The 21978-nt window shown below is 39.5% G+C and overlaps 1 protein-coding gene across 1 annotated transcript; it reads left to right on the top strand.

Annotated features, from left to right (window-relative positions):
* Positions 1 to 1657: 1657 nt before the first annotated feature.
* On the top strand, positions 1658 to 19956 carry ngfa (nerve growth factor a (beta polypeptide)). Its single transcript, XM_030733273.1, has 3 exons — positions 1658 to 1834; positions 18204 to 18311; positions 18666 to 19956. Exon 3 carries the CDS (start codon positions 18677 to 18679, stop codon positions 19565 to 19567), a length of 891 nt encoding a protein of 296 aa, XP_030589133.1. The 5' UTR covers positions 1658 to 1834; positions 18204 to 18311; positions 18666 to 18676; the 3' UTR covers positions 19568 to 19956.
* Positions 19957 to 21978: the final 2022 nt, after the last annotated feature.

Here is a 21978-nt window from a genome sequence, read left to right as displayed (position 1 = left end):
CTAGTACATGCCCATGCTACAGTATTGTTTTGTCATCCTCTCTCTTCAACATCAGAGATTTCAAGAGTAGAAAAAAAAAAACACCTCAATATGGCAAACCCATGAGGCAAAAACAAATGCTGACCTCATTATTTGACTTACAAATGGCATAATAGCATAATAGGTCCACTTTAAATAGATCTGGGTCTAAAACCAGTGTCAAAATGGCTGAGTTGTGAGAATATCAGTGCGTTGTTGACCTCCTCTCCACCATATTAGCCAAACGGTTCACCCCTCCTTAGCATTTCCCACACCTAACCAACCCCAAAAAGGGGTGCAGGGCCGTAGTTTACTGTCTGGGGTTTCCCCTTTTAGACAGTCTTGATAACAAGGGCCCAGGCAGTTTTGACAGTTACACAAGCCTTCACACACACACACACACACACACACACACACACACACACACACACACACACACACACACACACACACACACAAATGACAAAAAGGCAGGTATAGAGTCTCGAAAAGAGCTTTGCCACCTTTGGGGAAATGCCCACTTGGGTCTGAACTCGACAGTGGGGGTTGAAATTCTTTAGCAGAGAGAGACCCTTCTCAAATTTTCACCTGTGTTATTTCTTCTAGGGCCCACTTGCAACCAATAGAGGTTTCTCATTAACTCTAAAATAGCACCAGCTTTTCTTCTAAAACTAAAGGAATTTCATTTTCCCAAGAGGAAGAAAAAGAAATAACACTGTCACACAATCCTTCTGTTCTCTCATTTTTCTCTTTTTTTTCCTCTCTAGGACTGTCAGGAGATGGGTAGGATGTCTGTCTGCCAGGGGCTCTGACAATGATATGGTTCGGGTCAGAGAGAAGCTGTTAAAGAGAAAAATACATACAACCAGATAGAGGGCGAGAAGGCGAGACTGTGAAATGGGAAAGTAAATATGCATAAACAAGAAAAGAGACATCAGAAAGAGACTGTTGGGATACAGGGGCCCGGAGGGCCTTCTGAATGCAGGGCGTGGCTGATGGGACCTATGTGAAGGGGGTATCATAGTTGTTTAGTTTTACGCTGCTATATTTCCCTTTCTAATTGAAAAATGGCAGACATGAATTCCTTGTTGCAATAGACCATCAAAGTTCTATTAGTATTAGTCTATGAATTTCAATGACCTGTACACATTTTCTAAATTTGAACAGCAGAAGCATGTGAATACTTGCAAAATCAGCTTTTAGAGAAAGGCAATTTACGACATCCTTGAAAGGGTAGATGAGTTATTTACCTGAGCTTGCTTCCATAACCATGTAGCAATTTAGAGTATGTATGCCTAGCTACCAATGACTCATGTTATGGAACAACATTCTTAGGACCCTGTCACTGCACAGGACAGAACCTGACCCTACACATGACGTCAAGTCTCACATAAACAAGCTGAATCAAATGAAGTTTATTTCCACTGTTTTATATAAGCCATACACACTTGGATGTAACAATGAAAGAAAGGGAAAAAAAAAAATGACTGACAGCATTTATTAAGAGTGCCACTTTTTTGTCACGGAAGCACGTGGAAATGGTAGGCAGGCACTAGGACCTGCTGAGAGCCAACCAGGAGGGCGGGAGTAGCTTTGGGACTCTAAACTTTTAGAACAGTCCATTCCCAAAGAGTGTGGGAGGGAGACACAGGCAGAAGTAGATGACCCAAGATCTGGACAGCTTTAAAAGCAGGAGCGGGATTTTGAGTTTGGGACAATTCTGCCCCTGGCCTGCAGAGAGTGAGGTGGAATATAGCAGACTTTCTGTGGAAGTTTATAATCAGTGGGGAGAAAGAAGAAGGAGCATTACAGGGTGGTGAGTGCTACCTTGGGTTTGTGTGTGTGTGTGTGTGGGTGTGTGTGTGTGTGTGTGTGTGCGTGTGTGTGTGTGTGTGTGTGTGTGTGTGTGTTGTTTTTATTTAATTAAACATTGTGTAAATATGTGGGGTGTGTATCCACAATGACAGAGAAACAGATTTTATCACAGAAACTGTGCCTTAAAGTTTATTTCCATACATGTCGTTAAATGTAAGTTGAGCCACTAAATTGAGATTGAGCACAGCAGCAGCCACTTTTCTATGGGAAGAGGGGGGGGGGGGGGGTTTCAGCTGACTGCAACATAGAGGAGGCATTATTAAAAGTTAAAATTAAAAGTTTAACAAGATAACGTTGCTGATTATTGCATTTCTGTGTTATTCTGATGTTTTGAGTCAGGTTCAGACTTTTTTCAGGTATTTGCAGATGCAAAGATCAAACAGAGGAGAGCAGGGTGTAGAAAGAAGGAGAGAATAGAGGTGAGGATTAGAAAAAAAGGGGGGGGGGGGTTCTTCAGACTTCAATGGGAACCCGTTTACTGTTCAGAAAACTCCTGGGACATCAGGTTACCTTTTCTTCTCTCTCTCTCTCTCTCTCTGTCTGTCTCTTTCTTGCCCCCTCTTTTTTTCTATCTGTCTTTCTCTCCACTCATGTTACACAATTCTCAAAAGACTTGCAGATTCTGATGAGCTCCAGTGTCTGATATGAAGTATGTTGAGGTTATCCTTATGCCTGGGTGGGGCTTGTTGATTGTAAGGTGCACTGCTGATCATTTTTTAAACTCTGACATGTAATTTAAAATTGTGGTGTCTGTGTGTGTATGCAAATAAGCGTGTGTGCTAAACACAGACCTCATGCCTGCCACTCCTACAAGGGAATTCCTTTTGGGGTTTGACAGGGGAGGAATGTCACTGTGAGCCAACATTTACGCACTGAGACAAACATTAAACACTTCACAGTATCACAAAATGCTTCAGCAGTGTCTTATAGGTATGGCTATCTGTGTTAGACATGTATTAATCTGATCTAATATAATCTAGAGGATGGCGTTGGGTTAGTAAAATTCTCAAATATCAATATTAATGTATCAGTATCGAGATTGTATAGATATATATATATATATAGCTGTGATTTTTGTCACCCACAAACATGCCTCTATTATCTGCTTCTACTGCGTTGTATTGTATTTGTGCATCTCTGTGTTAGATAAGAAAAAAAGATTTAAAAAAAACTGAGTTCAGATTAGTAAGGATTTTTTTTTTTAAATGAAACAAACATTTTTTTTGTGTGCTGGTGTATTCCTTTGTACTGGAGGGGATTTGACTGTTTTCATCACCTCTCTGTTGGTCCACAGACAAAGTGCTTCAGCAGCCTGACCATATATCTCACATGACATACTTTCCCCTTTTCTTTATGGTTAACACAGGAGTATTTAGTCCAGCATGAGTTAAAATGAATAGGGTTTTTTTTTTTAATTGTTTTGTGTGTACCAGCTTTGTAACTTAAAGATAAAAATAAGATGGACTGTGTTTAAACGTCTCATGGTCTAAAAATGCATTTTTTCACAACTGGTTCTTTTCATGTAAGGCAAATCAAAAAAACTAGTATTTAGCCAACATAATTTCAGTATATCTTGTTGACCTTGCTGCCTGTCTGCCAGCTATGTAGAATGACCTGGAGACTTGCTAAATTTGTGAAGGGCCTATTTGGGACATAGCTCTGTTTTCCAGCTTTTTAATTTTTTTATTTATTTATTCGCTGGTTTTTTTGTTTGTTTGTTGTTTCACAAATCAATTGATAACAGAAAGTGTTAATGTGTCTAACCTTGTTTTCAATGTGAATGGAAATGGTTTTACCCTGTAAATCTTTCAAATCTAGTAGTGCATCCAATGCCAATGCTAAAAAAAAAACTCAAGCCATGTGAACTAGTGTTGGTATATGTATGGAGGGCAGATGGACAGTGCTGTTTTCCCCCGCAGACAAAGATGTCTGTGATTATTCATGACCCTCTCAGGTTTCCCTTTGAAGCTGAGTTACAGCTTTCCCTATGTTAGCAACAGTGTGTGCAATTGTGTATGTGTGCATTAGTGTGTGTGTGTGTGTGTGTGTGTGTGTGTGTGTGTGTGTGTGTGTGTGTGTGTGTGTGTGTGTGTGTGTGTGTGTGTGCATGTGTGTGTGCGAGAGAGAGAGCGAGAGCGAGAGTAGGAGAATAACTTACACTAAGATAGAAATGAACAAGTATTAATCTACTTAAATAGTCATGAGGAACGCATTAGTGTAAAGCATCAAATGGCTAACCCATGAGGAAACATATAAAACGTTAGAGTGTTTTTATGTTACACTTGGGTTATTTACTAAAAAAGTTTTTAAAAAAATGTCAGTTTAAATCTCCCACCGCTGACTTTGCTTGTTGCTTTGCTATGCGGACAAGTGGCATAGTGCCACCAAGTATCTTAATCTGTACTCACTCAGATTATGACAAGAACAGGATCCACCCCTGAAACACATAAAGGATGGAATGATGTGAGCTGTGTAGACTGAGTGGTTGTATAGGACACCTGGGAAGGGAGAGGCTGTGACAGCACACCTGGACTGTCAGTTTAACTTTGATTCTTTAACCTGAGGCCAGTGACAACCAGCTCTTAAAGTGACTCTGGAATTGCAAACATCATAAAATAAACATGTTTGTAAATTCTTCATTATTATAACTCTTTTGGTTGACATGGTCACTTCAGTTAAAATATGAATTGCACTTTGATCAGTGATGTGATCAAAGTGTGTGAAGCATCTGGTTTTCATGCTATCTCGATAAAAAAAAAAACCATATCACCAGATTACACTCGAGTACTGCGTGCATTACTGCTTGCAACAGAATAATTAAAGGTTTGTTCATGCAGAATGATAATGTCTGCAATAATCTCTTATCAGATCACAAAAGCTGGAGGCAGAATAATCACGATCCTTAATAATCTTCCAATTAGATCAGTGGTTGATAGGCCAATTAGTGACAGGTATGGTTTTTACAACACCTGTATTTACACCTGCCCACAAGCGTTATCTGCAAAACTGATCAGCCGCTGAATTGCTTTGCTAGACTTGTCCATGTCTCCTCTTTCTTCTTGCCTCCTTTAGAGAAACAGTTTTAGCAGCGTTGTACATTAAAAGCAAGAAAAAAGAATGTTGAATTAATTTTTAATTCTTTGTCCAAGAAAATCAGTTGTTGAACTCATACTTACCTTTTAAGACATTACACTGAATGGTCTCTTGGCTGTTGGAGAGTAATAAAGTGTTACATATGCTAAAGTATGTCTCATATTGAGCAAACTATGACATGATTTGAAAATGAGCTTCCTTGATATAAATGGCTTGCTTATTTTATTATTTTACTATTGAAATTTAGGAAGCTGGCAGTTTTAAGGTCTAACTTTAACTTTAAAAGTTACTCTAAGAACTAAACGTGATAAAGCAAAAGAATTTTATTCTTTCTCTGTGAGAAATGGTTATGCTTGTTCACGTAGAAGGAAGCTTCCGTCTTCCTCAATAATTCATGGGTCAGAATGTAAACCCAAGAATTCAGTTATCTTTTGGATCAATAGACAAAGTTGGGTGAGAACATCTGGTGTAAAGCAAACCAGCTGAAGGGTCTATCTGGAATCAGTGGGAAAGGTAAAAGGTCAGAGTTCAAGCTTGAGGTTATACGTCTGTGCTTGTGTAGGAAAACCAGGATAAGGAAGCCGCTGCAGGTCAGAATCCTGAACCGTAAAGCACTGAGCAGAATGGAAAAAAATATATATGTAAAATAACAGAAATGTAACATCATTTCTGCTGTAATTCTTGTTGACATTTCTTTTACAAACATCTTCTCACAATGTTTGGAAGGAAAAGTATTCAACAGAAATCACAGCTAACATTGTTTGACATTTGTAACTTACTGGATTTGGACTGAGTTCTTGTCAAATGTGCAGGATTCTTTCTATGGACCCAGTTTTCCGCCCTTTTGCTCGGCACAACATGCGCTTCTGTGATCTGACTTTTCCGGACATGAAAACTGAATCCAGGGCTGTTGATACAAGTCGGTGTTTGTATCCAACTGTTGAAGAACTGATTTTGACAGGTGCTCCATCAAAGGGTTATGTCTGTGTGAGCTGCATTTTTTTTTCCTCATCTTATGTCTATACATGTGAATGTGTGCGCATTATATACCTTAAAAAAAAAAAAAGATTACACCTAAATGTGCTGACATGCCTTCTCATTCCACATTAAATGCCTCTGTGACTTTTAGCTATGGCTTACTCTCTTCTCATGCATGTGCACGCAACACAAACACAGTAGCTAAAAAAATCACCAAATTACACTGGCCTTTCTTACAGCTATAATAACAGTGTTGTGGTCTTAAACTGTTGACTTAGTGCTTGTCTGCTGTTTTGGATTGTTTCACTACAACTCTTTTTTAGATGTGTGTGTACATTTGGATTAGTGTGATGACACCGTCTCACTCTCACTTTCCTTTGCCTTTATCTTGATTGGTAGTTTGACTATAGCTTGTCTGGACATGAAATTTTCTCTTGTTGCCATCAACAGAAGAAAATACTTGGTCTCTTCAAATATTTAGATCCAGTGCAAAGGCCTCACAGTAAATCGCCTAAAATTTGCATTTGTGTTCACATCCTTTTTTTTTTTATTTGCAACAATGTTTTTTTTTTCTTTTTAATCCACACAAACATCTCTTCTTATAAACTTTCATTGATTTAAAGAGATAAAGTTTTCTAACCTGGCTATCAGGAAACAATCGAGAAACTATATAGAAGAATATGGCTTGTAAATGTGCATGCGCAAAGTGCATGCGTGTACATGTGTATGTATACGTGTTTGTGTTGGATACGCATCAAACACATACACACGCCTTAGCCCCAAGGATATGAACGAAGCCTCTTATTATGCACTCATTTGGATTATGCCAATTTGAGAATGCACAGGATGCATGAGGATGAGCCACTGGCTAGTCATAATAGATTAGCCTCCTACACGGCAGGCAGAAATTAGAAAGGTGTCATTCTGCTTACAGTTGTTTCAGCCAGACAGGATCCTACAAAATACTGATACATCAAGGACTTTACAAGCAATTTTTTCTTCTTCAAACTATCCGTTTTATCTATCATCAAGTTTTGTTACAGTTAAAACTTGAGGATTAATGGTGAGTCCTGAGGACGTTTGGGGAGTATGACGCTGCAGGCAGCAATTTTTCTCTGCTGGATTCTCTCTTAAGCCTAGTATTAAGCTCCATAGTAAATATTCATTTATCTAAACTCCTGTTCCAGGTCACTTACATGCAAAAAAACCCCCAAACCAAACGCACACACGCATAGAGCTGTACTGGAAAGTAGCCACTTACTCTTTCATCAAAGCTTTGCTCACACACTGAACATGGCATGCTGCTAACAGACAGAGGATGGATCTGGGAGGTCCCATGCAGACAGGTGGTAGACATCAGCTAGAGGGGTAAAGTGTGGGAGGGAGGGGGAAGGAGCGAGCTATGAAGAGGGAGATAGGGAGACTGAGAGACACAGAAGCAGAGAGAGAGTGATGACAGAATAATGTGGGGACCACACAGAATAGAAAATGTTTGGGTCGAGTTTTTAGTCAGAGGTGTCAGACTGCAATCAAACAAACACTTCGAGTGACAAAAACAAGATTCTTTTTACAGTCTTGAGATGATTCAGTGTAATTCTGGTAAGGCTATCTATAACAGTACAACAAAGTGGATTGCACTAATTGGTTTTGTTTGTTTAACTAGACAACAAAGATATCCAGACTTTGGTAAAGTTCAGTCTAAAATACATATGAAGAGGGAATTATTTTCCCTTTTTTGATGCATTGAGAATAAACTGGACTAAAGCCCCTTTCAGACATGCACTATTGTCTGTTAATCTGAACGTGTCTGCTTCAGGTATGAATGTGCCTCACGGTCACTTTTAAACGTTAAGATTGCAACCTTACTAGAATTAAAAATATTTACATATCACTTTCAATATGGAACCAGTCTGCCTGCCATCACATCAACACACAGGAATAAAGTTTGAACTTTCAGCAATTTTAGCATTTGAGCACAAACACTGATCCATGAACACACTGTAGTTCTCCTGCCTTTAGTTGCCAGAGGGGCAGACAGAGCCTTCCAAAATCACCAAACACCTTTTGTGTACGTAAACCTTTCCCTAATTCAAATTGCTTTACAATGTTACATGTATTACTGATGGAGATGCTTATAAAATTGATAAAGACAGAGTCTGTGACAGGTTATCGCCAGTGACCAAGGGCATAAATGAGTGACAAGTGATAAATGCATTAATCAGAGTAAATTATACAGAAACAGGATCAATCAGGTCCTAACAACAAATGCCATTTCATTTTTACTTCAGACAGGTAAACTATTTTTTATGAACTTCTGTTTAATAATTGTTTGTTTGACTGGACCACCACCACTGGATATAATTTAATGCATATATGCTACGCCCAGAGTAAGCTAAGCTTTGAAAACCATGGAGCCAGTTTTTTCCTCAGTGTGAAAGGGGAAATAATCAAACCATTAGAGATCTGCAGCACATGAAACTTTTATCACTGGCTTGTTCATCACGCTATTGAAACATCCAAAGTATTTCTAAACAGGGCTTATAGTGTTATCGCTCTCTATGGAGACGAGCTTGATTATTTAACTCTGGTTAAATAATCAAACTCATGGCCCTCAATGCTCCTGTTGAAAAGTAGAATGGCTGTGGAAGACCGCAGGTTTGATTGTCCATAAAGAATATTTATACAGCTTCTCTATTCTTACAATGAAGCAGTGAAAGCAGTCTCATAAATCACAATAAAATTAATCCCAGGGTGTTATTTGACATCACACCAGCTCCATTGAGCTTATTCTGTGGAGTTAAAAACTTTTCTGTTTAACCAGGCCTTCTGTTTACGTTTTCTTTTTTCTTTTTTTTTTGCTATTTATGTTTTATTTTTATTCTGTTTCAATATGATTCTCTTTTTATCTTGTGTTATTAATTGTAGTACAGCACTCTGTGACTTTTATGTCTGTGAAAAGCGCTATATAGATAAACTTTACTCACTTACAATCAGACAACCCCTTATGAACAAGCACTTGGTGACAGTGGGAAGGAAAAACTCGCTTTTAGCAAGAAGAAACCTCTGGCAGAACCAGGCTCAGGGAGGGGCAGCCATGTGTGTGTGTGTGTGTGTGTGTGTGTGTGTGTGTGTGTGTGTGTGTGTGTCTTGGGGCAGGACAAAAGAGACACTGTGGAAACGAGCCAGAGATTAATCATAACAAATGATTAAATGCAGAGTCGTGTATAAACACATAGAGAGTGAAAAGAGATGAGTGAAGAAGAAACACTCAGTGCATCATGGGAAGCTCCCAGCAGTCTAGGCTTATTGCAGGTTCAGAGTCACCTGATCCAGCCCCAACTATAAGCTTTATCAAAAAGGAAAATTTTGAGCCTAATCTTAAAAATAGAGAGGGTGTCTGTCTCCTTAATCCAAACTGGGAGCAGGTTCCACAGAAAAGGGACCTGATAGCTGAAGGCTCTGCCTCCTATTCTAATTTTGAACACCCTAGGAAACACAGGTAAACCAGCAGTCTGAGAGCAAATAGAGCAATAGAGCAAAGTGCTCTATTGGGGTGATATGACACTATGAGGTCTTTAAGGTAAGATGGTGCCAATTATTCAAGACCTTGTATGTGTATGAACACCACAGCCACTCAGCATAATAATGCATCACTGTAAACCTCACCACAATGGTTCAAGCTAACCACTGTACTAAACTGCTTACCATTTTCATGCAAGTTTTGAATAACAAAGTTGGTGTACTTCAGTACATGTTGCAGGATGTTTCAGAATATGAAAAAACATAACTTCTGCAACACATTCTGTAAAAATCAATGAGGATATTACATGTAAGCTTTAAATTTCTATTCTATCAAGTGGCACTGAGCAGTCCTTACCTTTCAAAATAATCTCCCATTTTCCTCTTCTGTCCTCTACGCCACTCCATCACTGAGTGAAGTTAGTACATTATTTTCTCTCCTGGGAAATACAGCAGCAAATAATCTCTGTGTGTGCTTATGTTTGTAGAGTATTTATACTTGGTTACTTCCCACCTCTGACAACTTGACACAGTCAAATTGTCATATACAGTGTCATGAAAAAGCATTTGCCCCTTACTGAGTTCTTACTTTTTTGCATGTTTGTCACACTCCAATGTTTCAGCTTATCAAACAAACTGTAATATTAGACAAAGATAAATAATTTCATTGATTAAGGGAGAATAGCTATCCAAACGTACCTGGCCCTATCTGAAAAAGTTGCGCCATGTTTTTTCTATTGGTGTGATGTTCTTTCTATGAAATGCTACATAAATATTACACCAGATGTCAATCCTTCCAAAAAGATTAACTTGTCTCTTGTCAGTCCACAGATTATTTTCCCAAAAGTCTTGGTGATCATTAAGATGTTTTTTGACAAATGTGAGACAAGCCTCAGTGGTCTTTTTTGGTCAGCGGTGGTTTTCTCTTGGGTCGTTTGTCTAACATTAAAATTTGTTTGATGGTCAGAAACATGTAAGCGTGAAAAATATACAAAAAAGCTAACAAATCAGGAAGGGGGAAAATACTTTTTTCACAGCACTATTTGTATGCTATTTGTATGAACATATTTGTATGCTTGATTTTATCAAAGGCACAAACATTAAAAGCACAGATGTCAAACTGGAAGATGAGTCAAACTCAGAATGATGAGCTGAATGACTCACCCTGACATTAGTCAGCAAATCTTATCAGAAAAATGTAGATTTTTTTAGCCTTAACCGCTATTTGCAGTTTTGATTATATAATACATCGATGTTCTCCAAGAGGCTTGGTATCAACATGAGTGAAACTCTGCTTGCACAGCATAGATGATTTCCAAGTTCTAATCTGCTGCATTCCCTGACACAAATATGCAGCATGACCCACAACAATTCTGAAATTGTTAGTTTTCTGTTACAGCCATTGAGAGAAGAGACAAAGTGATGAAACTCCACTTTTTCCTTTATTTTGAATACTTTGTAATTCCCTACAGCCTTTATTTCCTCCCTCTGACCCTGTCCTTGAACTCTTCTTTGTCTCAGTTTCTGTTCCACTATAAACTTATCCTTCCTTACTTTGCTTCTTTGTATCACATGGTTCCTTATGTGTTTAATTCTCTAGATAGCTTACTGCCCATATGCATCCCGCCCTCCAATATTGTTGCCTCTCCCTATCCCTTGATGTCTTTGATTCCTTCCTCTCCATCCTTCTGTCTTCATCTCTATCCGTGGCCAGACAGGCATTCTTGCCTCGGGCCGTCCTCCTGTCTCAGCACTGCTGTGGGATTTTTAGATTCTCACCAGGAAGGGGGAGTTATTACCACAGTCGTGCCAAAAGATTAAACACTTGTCACGAGAAGATTGTTGAATGTCAAGGTCATAAAAACTAGGGTTCTGGAAAACATGTTAATCATTGTGTTCATCCTGACTTTAAGGCCTGGAGGACCAGCCTCCCACGTCCACTGGTCCAGTGCAGGGAGAGGGTGGGTTGACTGAGGATGGGCCCATTATGGGGAGGGGGGAAAAGGGGGAGAAAAAACAGAGAGAATGACTTTCACTAGCAAAACTGTGGTGCTTTGGCTGCGGTTTTGAGTCACTACCAAAAGAATGACATGTCTGGAGCTCTGCTGGAATCACTGACAGCAACCAAAATTTTATCATAAGAATATACAGTATATTTAAGCATAACTGTTTGACAGTTGCTGTGTCAGAAAAATGTCAGATTATCACAGAAAAACTTGCTCGTTTGGTCTGTTGCTACATCTCACAGATTCAGTGTGCCAAGATTTTACATTTTTTGAACTTTGACCGAATTTGAATGCATTGTCTGTTGCTTGTTGTTTCTAAATTCAAGAATTGTAAGATGATACAATGATTCAGCTGTTGAGTACCGCTCCAGTGGGACATCCAGAGTTGTAAATATGGAAGTGTCTAACAAACCTGAGGCTGTGGCCTACGAACACTTTTAGGGTTCTTATTCAACTCAATTGCTTTGTAATGGCAGACGAGCCTTACTCGTGTTGTTGGATAATAAATTAATTTCTAATGTCAATCCCATATTTTCATTGGTATTTCAGGAAAGCTTATTTTTGAAACGACAAAAAAAGTGTGTGTGTTTCTAGTAAAGTGCAAACAAGCTTGTTAAATAAAAAAGAATGAAAAGGGGAAAAAATGACAGCCCTTGGTGCACAAAGCTGCATTGTTTCATTTCGCAGCTTCTATTTGCTACTCATCCCTTGCTTCCAAATACAATTACTGCTGAAATGAAAGTCAGCGAAAGAATTGTTTATTTTTTTGGGTTCCTTTCAAGAACACCATAATGATTCAATCTTTCTATTATAATGAATCAGTGTTCAACTGACTGTAAGACAGTGTGTGACAATAGTGGAAGGGCTGAGGTTGCACTATAGCCATGTTTCTGCTTTGTCTCTGGTTTACCCATAAAAGAAAATGAGGAAAAAAATGACTCTGGGACAAATGTTGTCAAGAAATGAAACTAAATGTTTGGCTGCATGAAGTGTTGTGAAGTTTCAGCTGACAAGCAGATAAAAAAAAATAGACCTGAGAAAATATGCCGAGGCCAGGGATTCCTGGAACTGTGTTTCAGTGTTTTGGCATTTTGTTGCCCTGAAGTGCATCTAGGCTTTGTTACATTGCAGAAAGCTGTGACTATACATGTTATTACATCTATGCTCTGACACATACATTGTCAACTTTTATTTGTATGTATTTGTATTTGTATCCTCATGACACAACACTTTGACATCTACTTCTCTTAAATAGTTTAAATCAATAAAAGGGAAATAGTGAAGCCAAACGCCTACACAAGTCCAGTTCTTCCAGTTCAAAGAAAAATTCATTCCACAGGAAATGCTAATAGAAATCTACTTGTCTTTTTGTCCGCCATATATAGAAGAACTTTACAGTTTTTGAAGCAGCCGCCAGTATATATTTTTATTTCATCCCAACCATTCACAAAACAGAAACACATACATTCTTAGTTCAGCATAAGTTGGAAAAACAAAAGGGATCCCTCTCTGCTGAGACGGTCTATGGATTTTATCAGAATATGGTTGTGTAATTTTCCCCAAAGGCAAAAAGGATAATGGTCTGACCCTGTGCTGTGCACCTGCAAAGATGCACTTGCATGGTGCTCAGATCTGTTTGCTGTTAGAGGCAGAAACAGCCATGTATTCAGGAAGTTACCTCTGGCTTTTAACTGTGAGAGTAAAGATGAACATTAGGTCAAATTCCAGGAGCAAAAAGTGGAGAGACAGATAAATGAGAGTCAGACGGAGAAACAGAAACACAGGAAGGCACGAAACAGTGGGATGAAGTCACTGGCTTTTTGCCAGTCTGTTCCTTTTAGTTTCAACACCATGGCTCTCTGCTTCCCTGATATTCTCAAGATGCCCTCAGAAGACATACAGAAGCTATTATTTTATAACAGCTGATGGCAAAAACAGCTGTGTAAAAGTATATTCATTAAAAAAAATTCTTTAGGTGCTATTCTTTGGATACTTGCTTGTTGGTTGCCATCCCCCAGTGCGTAGAGTTGATGTAGGCAAATCTGATTGAAATGGTTACATAAATCCTGAAGCTATGGTATATTTTAGAGGTTCTGTGGGTTACTGAGCCAAATGTTCAGTCGGTATGCATGCCAGCCTGCCAGTACCAATGAAAGATCAGTCTTTTGATAGCTACTCATTTGTGAAGGAATACATTTTAAAGTTTTTAACTGTGCATAGTTAAATCCTTGCATGTTTTATTGTTGCACATATTGAACCTATCCAGCGAATACAAGTTGATGTCAATAACTTTTCTTTTTCCATACTGTAGCAGTTGGCAGCACCACATTTTACACACTGAGTGTTCTTCTGTTCTTCATATCTTGCATCATTTGTCATCCCTGTGAGGAGTAAAGTACTTTAGCAGGTTGTGTGTGCCTGTTTGTTTGACACTGCTTGTCTTGTTCTTCCCATGGCCAAAGCAGCAAAAATTGGCATTTGAAGTATTTCTGATTTACAGCAGGTGCTTTTGTTGTCCCAGTAAATGTCTTTTAACATAAAGACCAGGCAGCAGAGAAGAGAGAAACAAATGTGCAGAACAGGTCACCAAACAGGCTTGTCACTGTGTAAAAACTGCATTAGGATAGCCTTGTATCTTCACATAAAGCCATGCCAAAACTGAGAGATGTGGTCCCACAAAGTAAATGAACCACAGAAGTATCAGCTAACTCCTGTAATGCAGGAGTTAGCATCAAGAATCACCAGATACATCCTAACTGACAGACTGGGAGAAAGAGAGAGTGACACACTGGTAACAAGTAAAAATAAGATAAATGTGATTGGTGAAATAAGGTGCACTGTGAGACAGCAGCTTTTGGACATGTTATTTTCAGGTGAGCTCAAATATTACAGAAACATTTCTGACAATAAAGTTTATGTGGTAAAAGCCAAAGAAAGAACCCCCACTAACAGTGTAATAAAGCCAGGATTGATTACTTAAAGTGCTGCAGATGAATATGTGTTTATTGATGGTATGGTAAGCTTTATTTAAAACTTTTAGCACCATAATAATCCAAAGCCTACCAGCTACCTTCCAGAACATTTGGGGAGTGTAATTTAATTGTGATTTTAACACACGTCGCATGACATCATTTTACGTGACAACAACTGGATTCACGGCAGGCTATTGTATTAGTTTCACGTGGCAGCTAATCTAAACTGTGACAGGCAGATTTTCCTGTCACAGATGACACGCTTCCATTAAAACTGTAACTGAAACAGCATGAATGGAAGCAGCATAACTATTATTTAGAACAATTATGTTATTAGAGAGTGTGTGTCGCTGTGAGGTGAAAAGTCCAAATTCTACTATGACTGTGAAGTGAAACAAAAATCATTCATTTCAAACCGGCACCAAAAGAGACTTATTTGGTTTGAACACACCGGTCCTCGTTGGCTGTCGCATTTTTTTTTAAGCACTGATAACATTTTTAGAGGAAATAAATATATCTTCGAATGTTTGGATGTGTGTAAAAAAGAGAGCAAGTTGACCTGGCGGTCATCCCGCCTGATAATTATTTCCAGTGGTTGACAGCAGGAGGAACTGTGCTCCACTGAGTTGATGAGAGACACAGAAAAACTGTTTACCTTTCTCTGTTTTTCTCTGCATCACGCTCTCGCGGGCTCTTTTCTCTCCTCCTCCCTCTATCTCTGCCACTGTCAGTCTCTTTTTCTCACCCCCTCATAATCTGCTGCTGTTGTCATCACTCTGCGAGAGCAACGTGTGTTTATTTGAGAGACCAGTTGACACGCTGCTTCTGCATATCTTTTAACAAGGACATGTAACTAATGACTAATGTATCGCAGACAGGAAGAAACCCTCGCTAACTGTAAACTAACCTCAGACTGATGGCAGGCAATGGTCTCGTGCTGTGTTGTATCACACTGTACTCTGTATGTAATTTGGTATCTTGTAGTCTGATCATTAGGTCATCTTGAGGCAGACTGAAAAAAAAAAAAAAAGTGTTACATAGTCAGTACCAGTAACTGTGTGGCTGGTTTCCACTGTCGTTGGCTACATATTTGGTCTCTGAAGTCTTTTCCCTTCCTGTTGCCCAGTGATTCGTTTTCTAGGTCACAACCCCGCAGCTGTGTGACTAATGCTGTCTTTCCATTTGCTTTCATCAACTTTGGCAGTCTGGTTTGACCAGGTAGTGCCATGTGGTGCGTGGAACCCCAACGTTTGAAACTGATGGATGAGTCAACAGAAAAATGGTCTTGATTTACTATCTGGCAAAGCTGGCCAGTCGGCTTATTGTGAAAAAAGGGAACCTCCTTATATTGGATGGATGAATCATAAAACAATATTGAACGCAGTTTTGTTTATACACTGCTGTATTAATACAGTATGTGCAGTGTCTGGAAATATGAACCATACAGTGCCTGTCCTTTCTCTGGTTCTTGGTTTAATGGTTTCGGAATACCTTTGTCATTATTTGGCCACAGGACTGTCTCCTTCTAGCATTCCTATTCTTTAATATCAAAACCACAATGATCTTCATTCTCAAATGTTTGATACAGGGTGTCTGTTAGCATATAAAGTGAATGTAACCTTTCATTTTCTTTTCCAGGCCCAGTCCACACGTAGCAAACGTTGGTGATATAGCTCCAGTGCAGCTTCTACGTAATATCTATTGTAAAATGCAGTATTGCTTCCACAGAATCAATAAACAAAACAGTTTTGGGAGGAGATGCAAATCCTGCTCAACCTCCAGGAGAACCACAAGCTTGTGTATGCATGACGATGCATGTGTGCCTTTGTTATTCTGAGTATGGGATTTGTGCAAGAAGGTCACAAGGACAGTCAGACAGATTCTGATGCAGTTCTGGAGTAATTCTGTAAGTCAGAGGTGTTCTCTAAACTGCTCTGACCTCGGTGCTCCTGTTTAATGCTGGCTCCACCGGCATTAAACGTAAGCCACATATTTTTAACATTAGGATCCTTCAGGCACAGCATTAGGCCATGCAAACAGTGAGCAGCACATCAGCCTGGATCAATCAACTCATTGCCTGTTTGGTCCAGCTCCATATGTGTAGAGTGTGGGTGTTCAAGTGTGTGTATTATTGTGTTTATTGAAACTAACATACATCACTAGTAGGTAAGTTTCATACAGCAATAGCTGTTTCCATCATCCGTGATTACTTTGTCTTACTGATCTGCTGCCAAACTGACTTTTTGGCACTGTTTGAATAAGTATAAACATAAGAAATTGTAACAATCGCACAATGTAAAAGTATTGAACGCTTGTTAAATCCTGCATTAAAAGATTTACACAAGTAAAGGGTGTGGGATTTATTTTAAAAGTTAGCAATAACAAAAAAAACAATAGGATATGAAAAGCTTTGTCCAGCTGCAGTTATCATATAAATATGGTGAAATAAAAGTACTTGGAAAGCAAGTGTAGCATTAATTGATATTTAAATAAAGAACATGCCTCTTAAAACTGCACTAAATAGAGTACAGTACTTTAAAGTTACTTCACTACTTTCCCTCCATGATTAGTTTAAAAAAAACAAATACGGAAAATGTGGCTCAAAGAACATTAAAAGTCAAAGACTTTAGCTTGTGGGAAAATACCTGAATAGTGATTTAAACCTCTTGCAGCTGAGCTGATATCTCTAATGGGAACAGAGCCAGTGACGTTTTGATATTTTTCAGCTGCTTGACTGTCACTGAATGCTGGTCGAGTCAGCTAAGCAGCAACACTGACCTCTTCTGGTTATTAACAATTACAGCACAACTATTTTTTCCAGAAATTGTAAGCACTGTAAAATATCAGCTAAAAACACAGATCATGTTTTACTTTTTTTTTTTTTTTTTTTTTACAAAGGCTATAATGTACTATTAGTTGCTTTCCAATAGCTTTTATGATCTCCATCCAAAAGGCTGCACCTGTCACAGCAAGGTAGTAAAACTTGTTAAGGTAAATATTTGCAGTACTAATAAACTTGTATTCCATCACTATACAAGCAAGTTGTAACACTGAGATAAGTAAAAATAAATACATCATGACACACCAACTTTTAATGACCTCTGTGTCCTAGTGGGTGTTTGTGTGGAAGGAAGTGGGTGTATTCTCACACACCTCAACACCGTGCAAGCTATTCATAAAAACAGCCTTACGTGCATTCCAACATGCAGATCCACGGCTTCTGTTTCTAGAAAGAGGCCACATGTCTGACTAGGGTTGTGCGTGTACGTACGTGCCCACATCCTCTATTACTAGTGCATGTTGCAACTTCTTTAAGTTCACTACATAACAAGTAACATTGGATGAGGTGTTAAATGCTTCACATTCCAGTGTATGGAAAAAGTAAGCTCTTAGAGTTAAACATGGTGAGTGTGTGTACTTTGCATGAGATAAGGTTAGGTGATGATAAATTGTGTATGTCGGTTAAAAAGGGTGGTAGTTTTGCGTGGCTGTCTAAATCATCTAAACCTCTCTGTGAAGTATGTTTACCTTCCTGATTGATGTCAGGGTCGACTATGTTGTGCCTTAGTGTGAATGAAGATATTTAGGTATGCCTACCTTGTCCCTTTGCAGGGAACTTAAATCCATACTGCTTTTGACTTGCCTGTATTCATTAAAATGTCAGAATGTATTATATCAGTAAATGCTTTACTAAAATATCCTTTGCACAAGTATTTAGTGTGTATGTGTGTGGTTGTTGCAGAGCTGTAGTTCAGGGGGTCCAGATGGCAGGCATGAGGGGCCCGGCCTGCACTGGAGTCTGGCTCTAGAGTCCACAGGGGCTCACACTTCAACTGGACACATTCCACAGGTACACATAAACACTCACCAAAGAAACACAAGACACACTCAAGTAGGACCAAAGGTGTTAGTGTTCTTTGTGTGAACCAGAGCGGCAAAGCCAACTCTGCTGACAGAACTAATGCTCCCTTAGTGAGAACATCAATGAATATGAATTTTAGATGTCACAAATGTACAGTAAATGTAAAAAAAAAAAAAAGTTACATTTTAACCTTACATTGTGCATTTGAATTGTCCACTTAGAAAGCTTTTGTTTTTCTTCCTAATATTTTATTTCAGTATATGTTTCAATGAAAAATGTGTAAAAATGTTCACTTCATGACATTCTGTCAATTATGAGTGTGTGCATGTGTGTTTGGTTTAGGACGTGTGCCCATGAGGTCGTCATCACTGGTCCTGCTCCTCCTGATCGGCGTCCAGGCTGTACTGAACATGGGAGGTGGATTGGCCCAGAGCGCCGGGACACCCAACCACAAAGTAGGACAGCAGACGGCAGCCAATCACAGAGCAGGACAGCAGCAGACAGCGACCAGGGACCACCTTACTGAAGATCACACTTCAAAGCAGCATCATAGGACCAGCCACCACAGGACCAAGAGGCCTCATCGGGCAGCTTCAAACACAAAGGATAGGAGTCCTCTTGTTGAGCACTCTACATTGGATTCCCTCCCTGATCCCTCCATCCCAGTGGTGGACCCCAAGCTCTTCTCCAAGAGACGTTACCGTTCCTCACCCCGTGTTGTCTTCAGTGAGGTTCCCCCATCACATGATGCCCTAGAAGGTGAGGGCTATGACATTGAAGGAGTTAGAGGGGTGAGAATAAGGCGCGGAGCAGGATCACGCACCATGCACAGAGGAGAGTACTCGGTATGTGACAGCATAAACAACTGGGTGACCAACCTGACAAAAGCCATAGACATAGCTGGAAATGAGGTGACAGTGCTGCCCAATGTTACAATCAACAACTCGGTGAAGAGACAGTTCTTCTATGAGACCACCTGTCTATCACCCACTCACAGGGGCTCTGGGAATGCAAATGGAGGAAGGCCCGGGGGTCGGGGTGGCAAACAAGGTTCCAAATCAGGCAACTCGGGCTGTCTTGGCATCGACAGGCGCCACTGGAACTCCTACTGCACCAACACACATATTTTTGTAAGTGCCCTCACCATCTTCAAGGAACAGACAGCCTGGCGCTTCATCCGCATCAATGCCGCCTGTGTGTGCGTCCTCAGCCGGAAGTCTTGGGCGGGAAGACTGGGGCGCTGACTGAGGCGGACGACTCCTGACCACCGAGCTATGAACCGAGCACACACATTTCTCATTAACAGGCACTGCAGCTTTGTTGCCAATACTGTAATCCTTTCCCCCACTTCCAGACAAACACTGACAGTAGCATTCAGTCCACACACACACTTCAACATGCAAACACACACATCCACACGCTCAAACATCTGTCCAGCCCCTCGGCCCCCCGACCCTACCTCAGTCAGAGAAGTCCTGGTTGTTTTAAATTATGAGGACTGCATGTCATATTTATGGTTTATACAGTCAAATATAAAATTATATACAGTATGTGTGTATATACAAAATGACTTCAAGCTTTTAATGTTGATGTTATTGTTGTTGTGTTGTTCATGCTGTTATTTATTAAACACCTCAGTACTTGCCTGGTTTGTTGTGTCTGTTTGCGATAATGTTGATGATCACACTTTGACGTAAAACTTGTGCTCTATTAGTTATAATTATGTTGATGATGATTGCTATTATTATGTTTGTGTTTTGTATTACCCACCCCTGCAGATCTGATCACATCCAGGTTGTTTTGGGGTTTTTTTTTTTAATCATCTTTCAGCTCATTGTTTTACCATTTTTGTTTCATTCTCATCATCTATTAATTACTGTTTCTACAGTAAACCAGTCATGATAAACAGGTGTGATAAACTTGCCATACCCTACAACTGTGTCTACAACATCTTGGGGTTTAGGGATTGCAAGATAACTCTAAGAGTAGCTAACTTGGGACAGGGCCTGAGAAAAAAGAAGTCACTAAACTTCGGTTGATCTTTTTTTCTAATCTTTGCTTTTTTTAGTTTTTGAATTTCTTTTTTAGCTTCAAGCTGCTAAGCATATTCAAATATTACAGTTAAAGTGGGGAAAAATATATATTCTTTAAAAAATGTCACCATGTGACACGAACCAGGGGGGTTCAAATAGTCATTGCCTTTTATAAATGACTCCCACATGCAAGAAAAAAAAAAAAAAATACATGAGCTAGAAGTCACGAGCCTAGACTCTGAGTCAGCTTACTTTTTTTTTCCACAGATTGTCACCATTTGCGTACAGCTTATTATTATGATATTTTTTTTCCATATTTCTGGTAACTCATGTCTCAGCCTGTATTCCAGGACAGTGAACAGCCCCTAACAGCAGACCAGGCGGCAGAAAGACCTGTATGTGGACATCCACGGCTAGAGAAATGTGATTCATGCCACACAGGCACGAGAGACATGTTCTGTGTTTTATACACACAGAAGAAGATTAATTGGCTGTGATGTTCCCAGTGTGCCCAGCAGTGGTGGCGACTTCTCATCACTTTGTCACACCTGTGTAAACACTACGGGAAGTGCCTGTGCGTTTGTACTTTGGAAGGAATGAGTACTGCATAGAGACGGGTTCACAACTAAAGAAAAAAAGCACGCTATGTCTTAGCAAAGTATTAGGCCACAATAAGCCACTAGAACAACTTTAATGCTTCTGATCTTAGAAAGTTTGGTCAGTGGTGGAAAAAAAAAATACATATTTTGTTGATTTTTCTGGAGATAAGGGTAAGGGTAAGATAAGCCAGGCTGCAATTCTTTCAAATGTAAATGCAGCCTTTAATAAATTATTATTCAATACCTTGTTTGGCCTTAATCAGCTTATTAGGACTTGTACAGCAAGTCAGCTAATCCTTCTATAGCATGATAAATTTCAGACATTGTGGTAATACTAAGCAAGTATGGCTATGAAAATAGAGCAGGTCAACACTTATAACACTATGAAAGGCTCTGTAATCATATCAAATCAAACATGAAAACCTCCTAGGTAATATACTGTTCGTCTGAAATGTCGGAAAATTTCGATCAAGCAGAACTGTGAAAAAAAACAAACAAACATAAAACTCATCTGCTAGGCTGGAACATAACGCAAAAAGAAAAAACTATAAGTAGTTTAAGGTGTTGCAGAAGTAGCGATGCATAGATTACAACAGAGCTGCAACCTGCAACCTCATCCAAAAGTGAGCACAAAATATGCTGATAAATCAAGGTTGCTTTGAGAAAAAAAAAGTCCTGTGGACAGATGAAGTTATAATTTGGAACATTCAATAATTGGTATGTTTGGATAAAGATATCAATTGTATGTGATTGCTAAACATAGGATGAAATATGCTTTTGACAGTGTGGCATAGGCACTGATACAACAGCTCAATATTCCAAGCAGCCAAGGATCCACCATAAACCATTAAGCTCTTGAGATGGCCCACCATCTCCTCCCAGATAGCACTGACTGTTTGGTCTTGACTGATGCCAGTGACCAAGGGCGATTCTGGCTCAGCCACAGGTCCAGCCATCATCAGAGCCCTTTAGATCAGATCTGATCCACACTATGCACACGTTTAGCATGTATCTATCATTGAG

Source organism: Archocentrus centrarchus, chromosome 7, assembly GCF_007364275.1.
Source record: "Archocentrus centrarchus isolate MPI-CPG fArcCen1 chromosome 7, fArcCen1, whole genome shotgun sequence".
In the NCBI taxonomy this organism is placed as follows: Eukaryota; Metazoa; Chordata; class Actinopteri; order Cichliformes; family Cichlidae; genus Archocentrus; species Archocentrus centrarchus.
The sequence above is the reverse complement of the archived record's forward strand: the minus strand, read 5'-3'. Positions and strand labels throughout refer to the sequence as shown.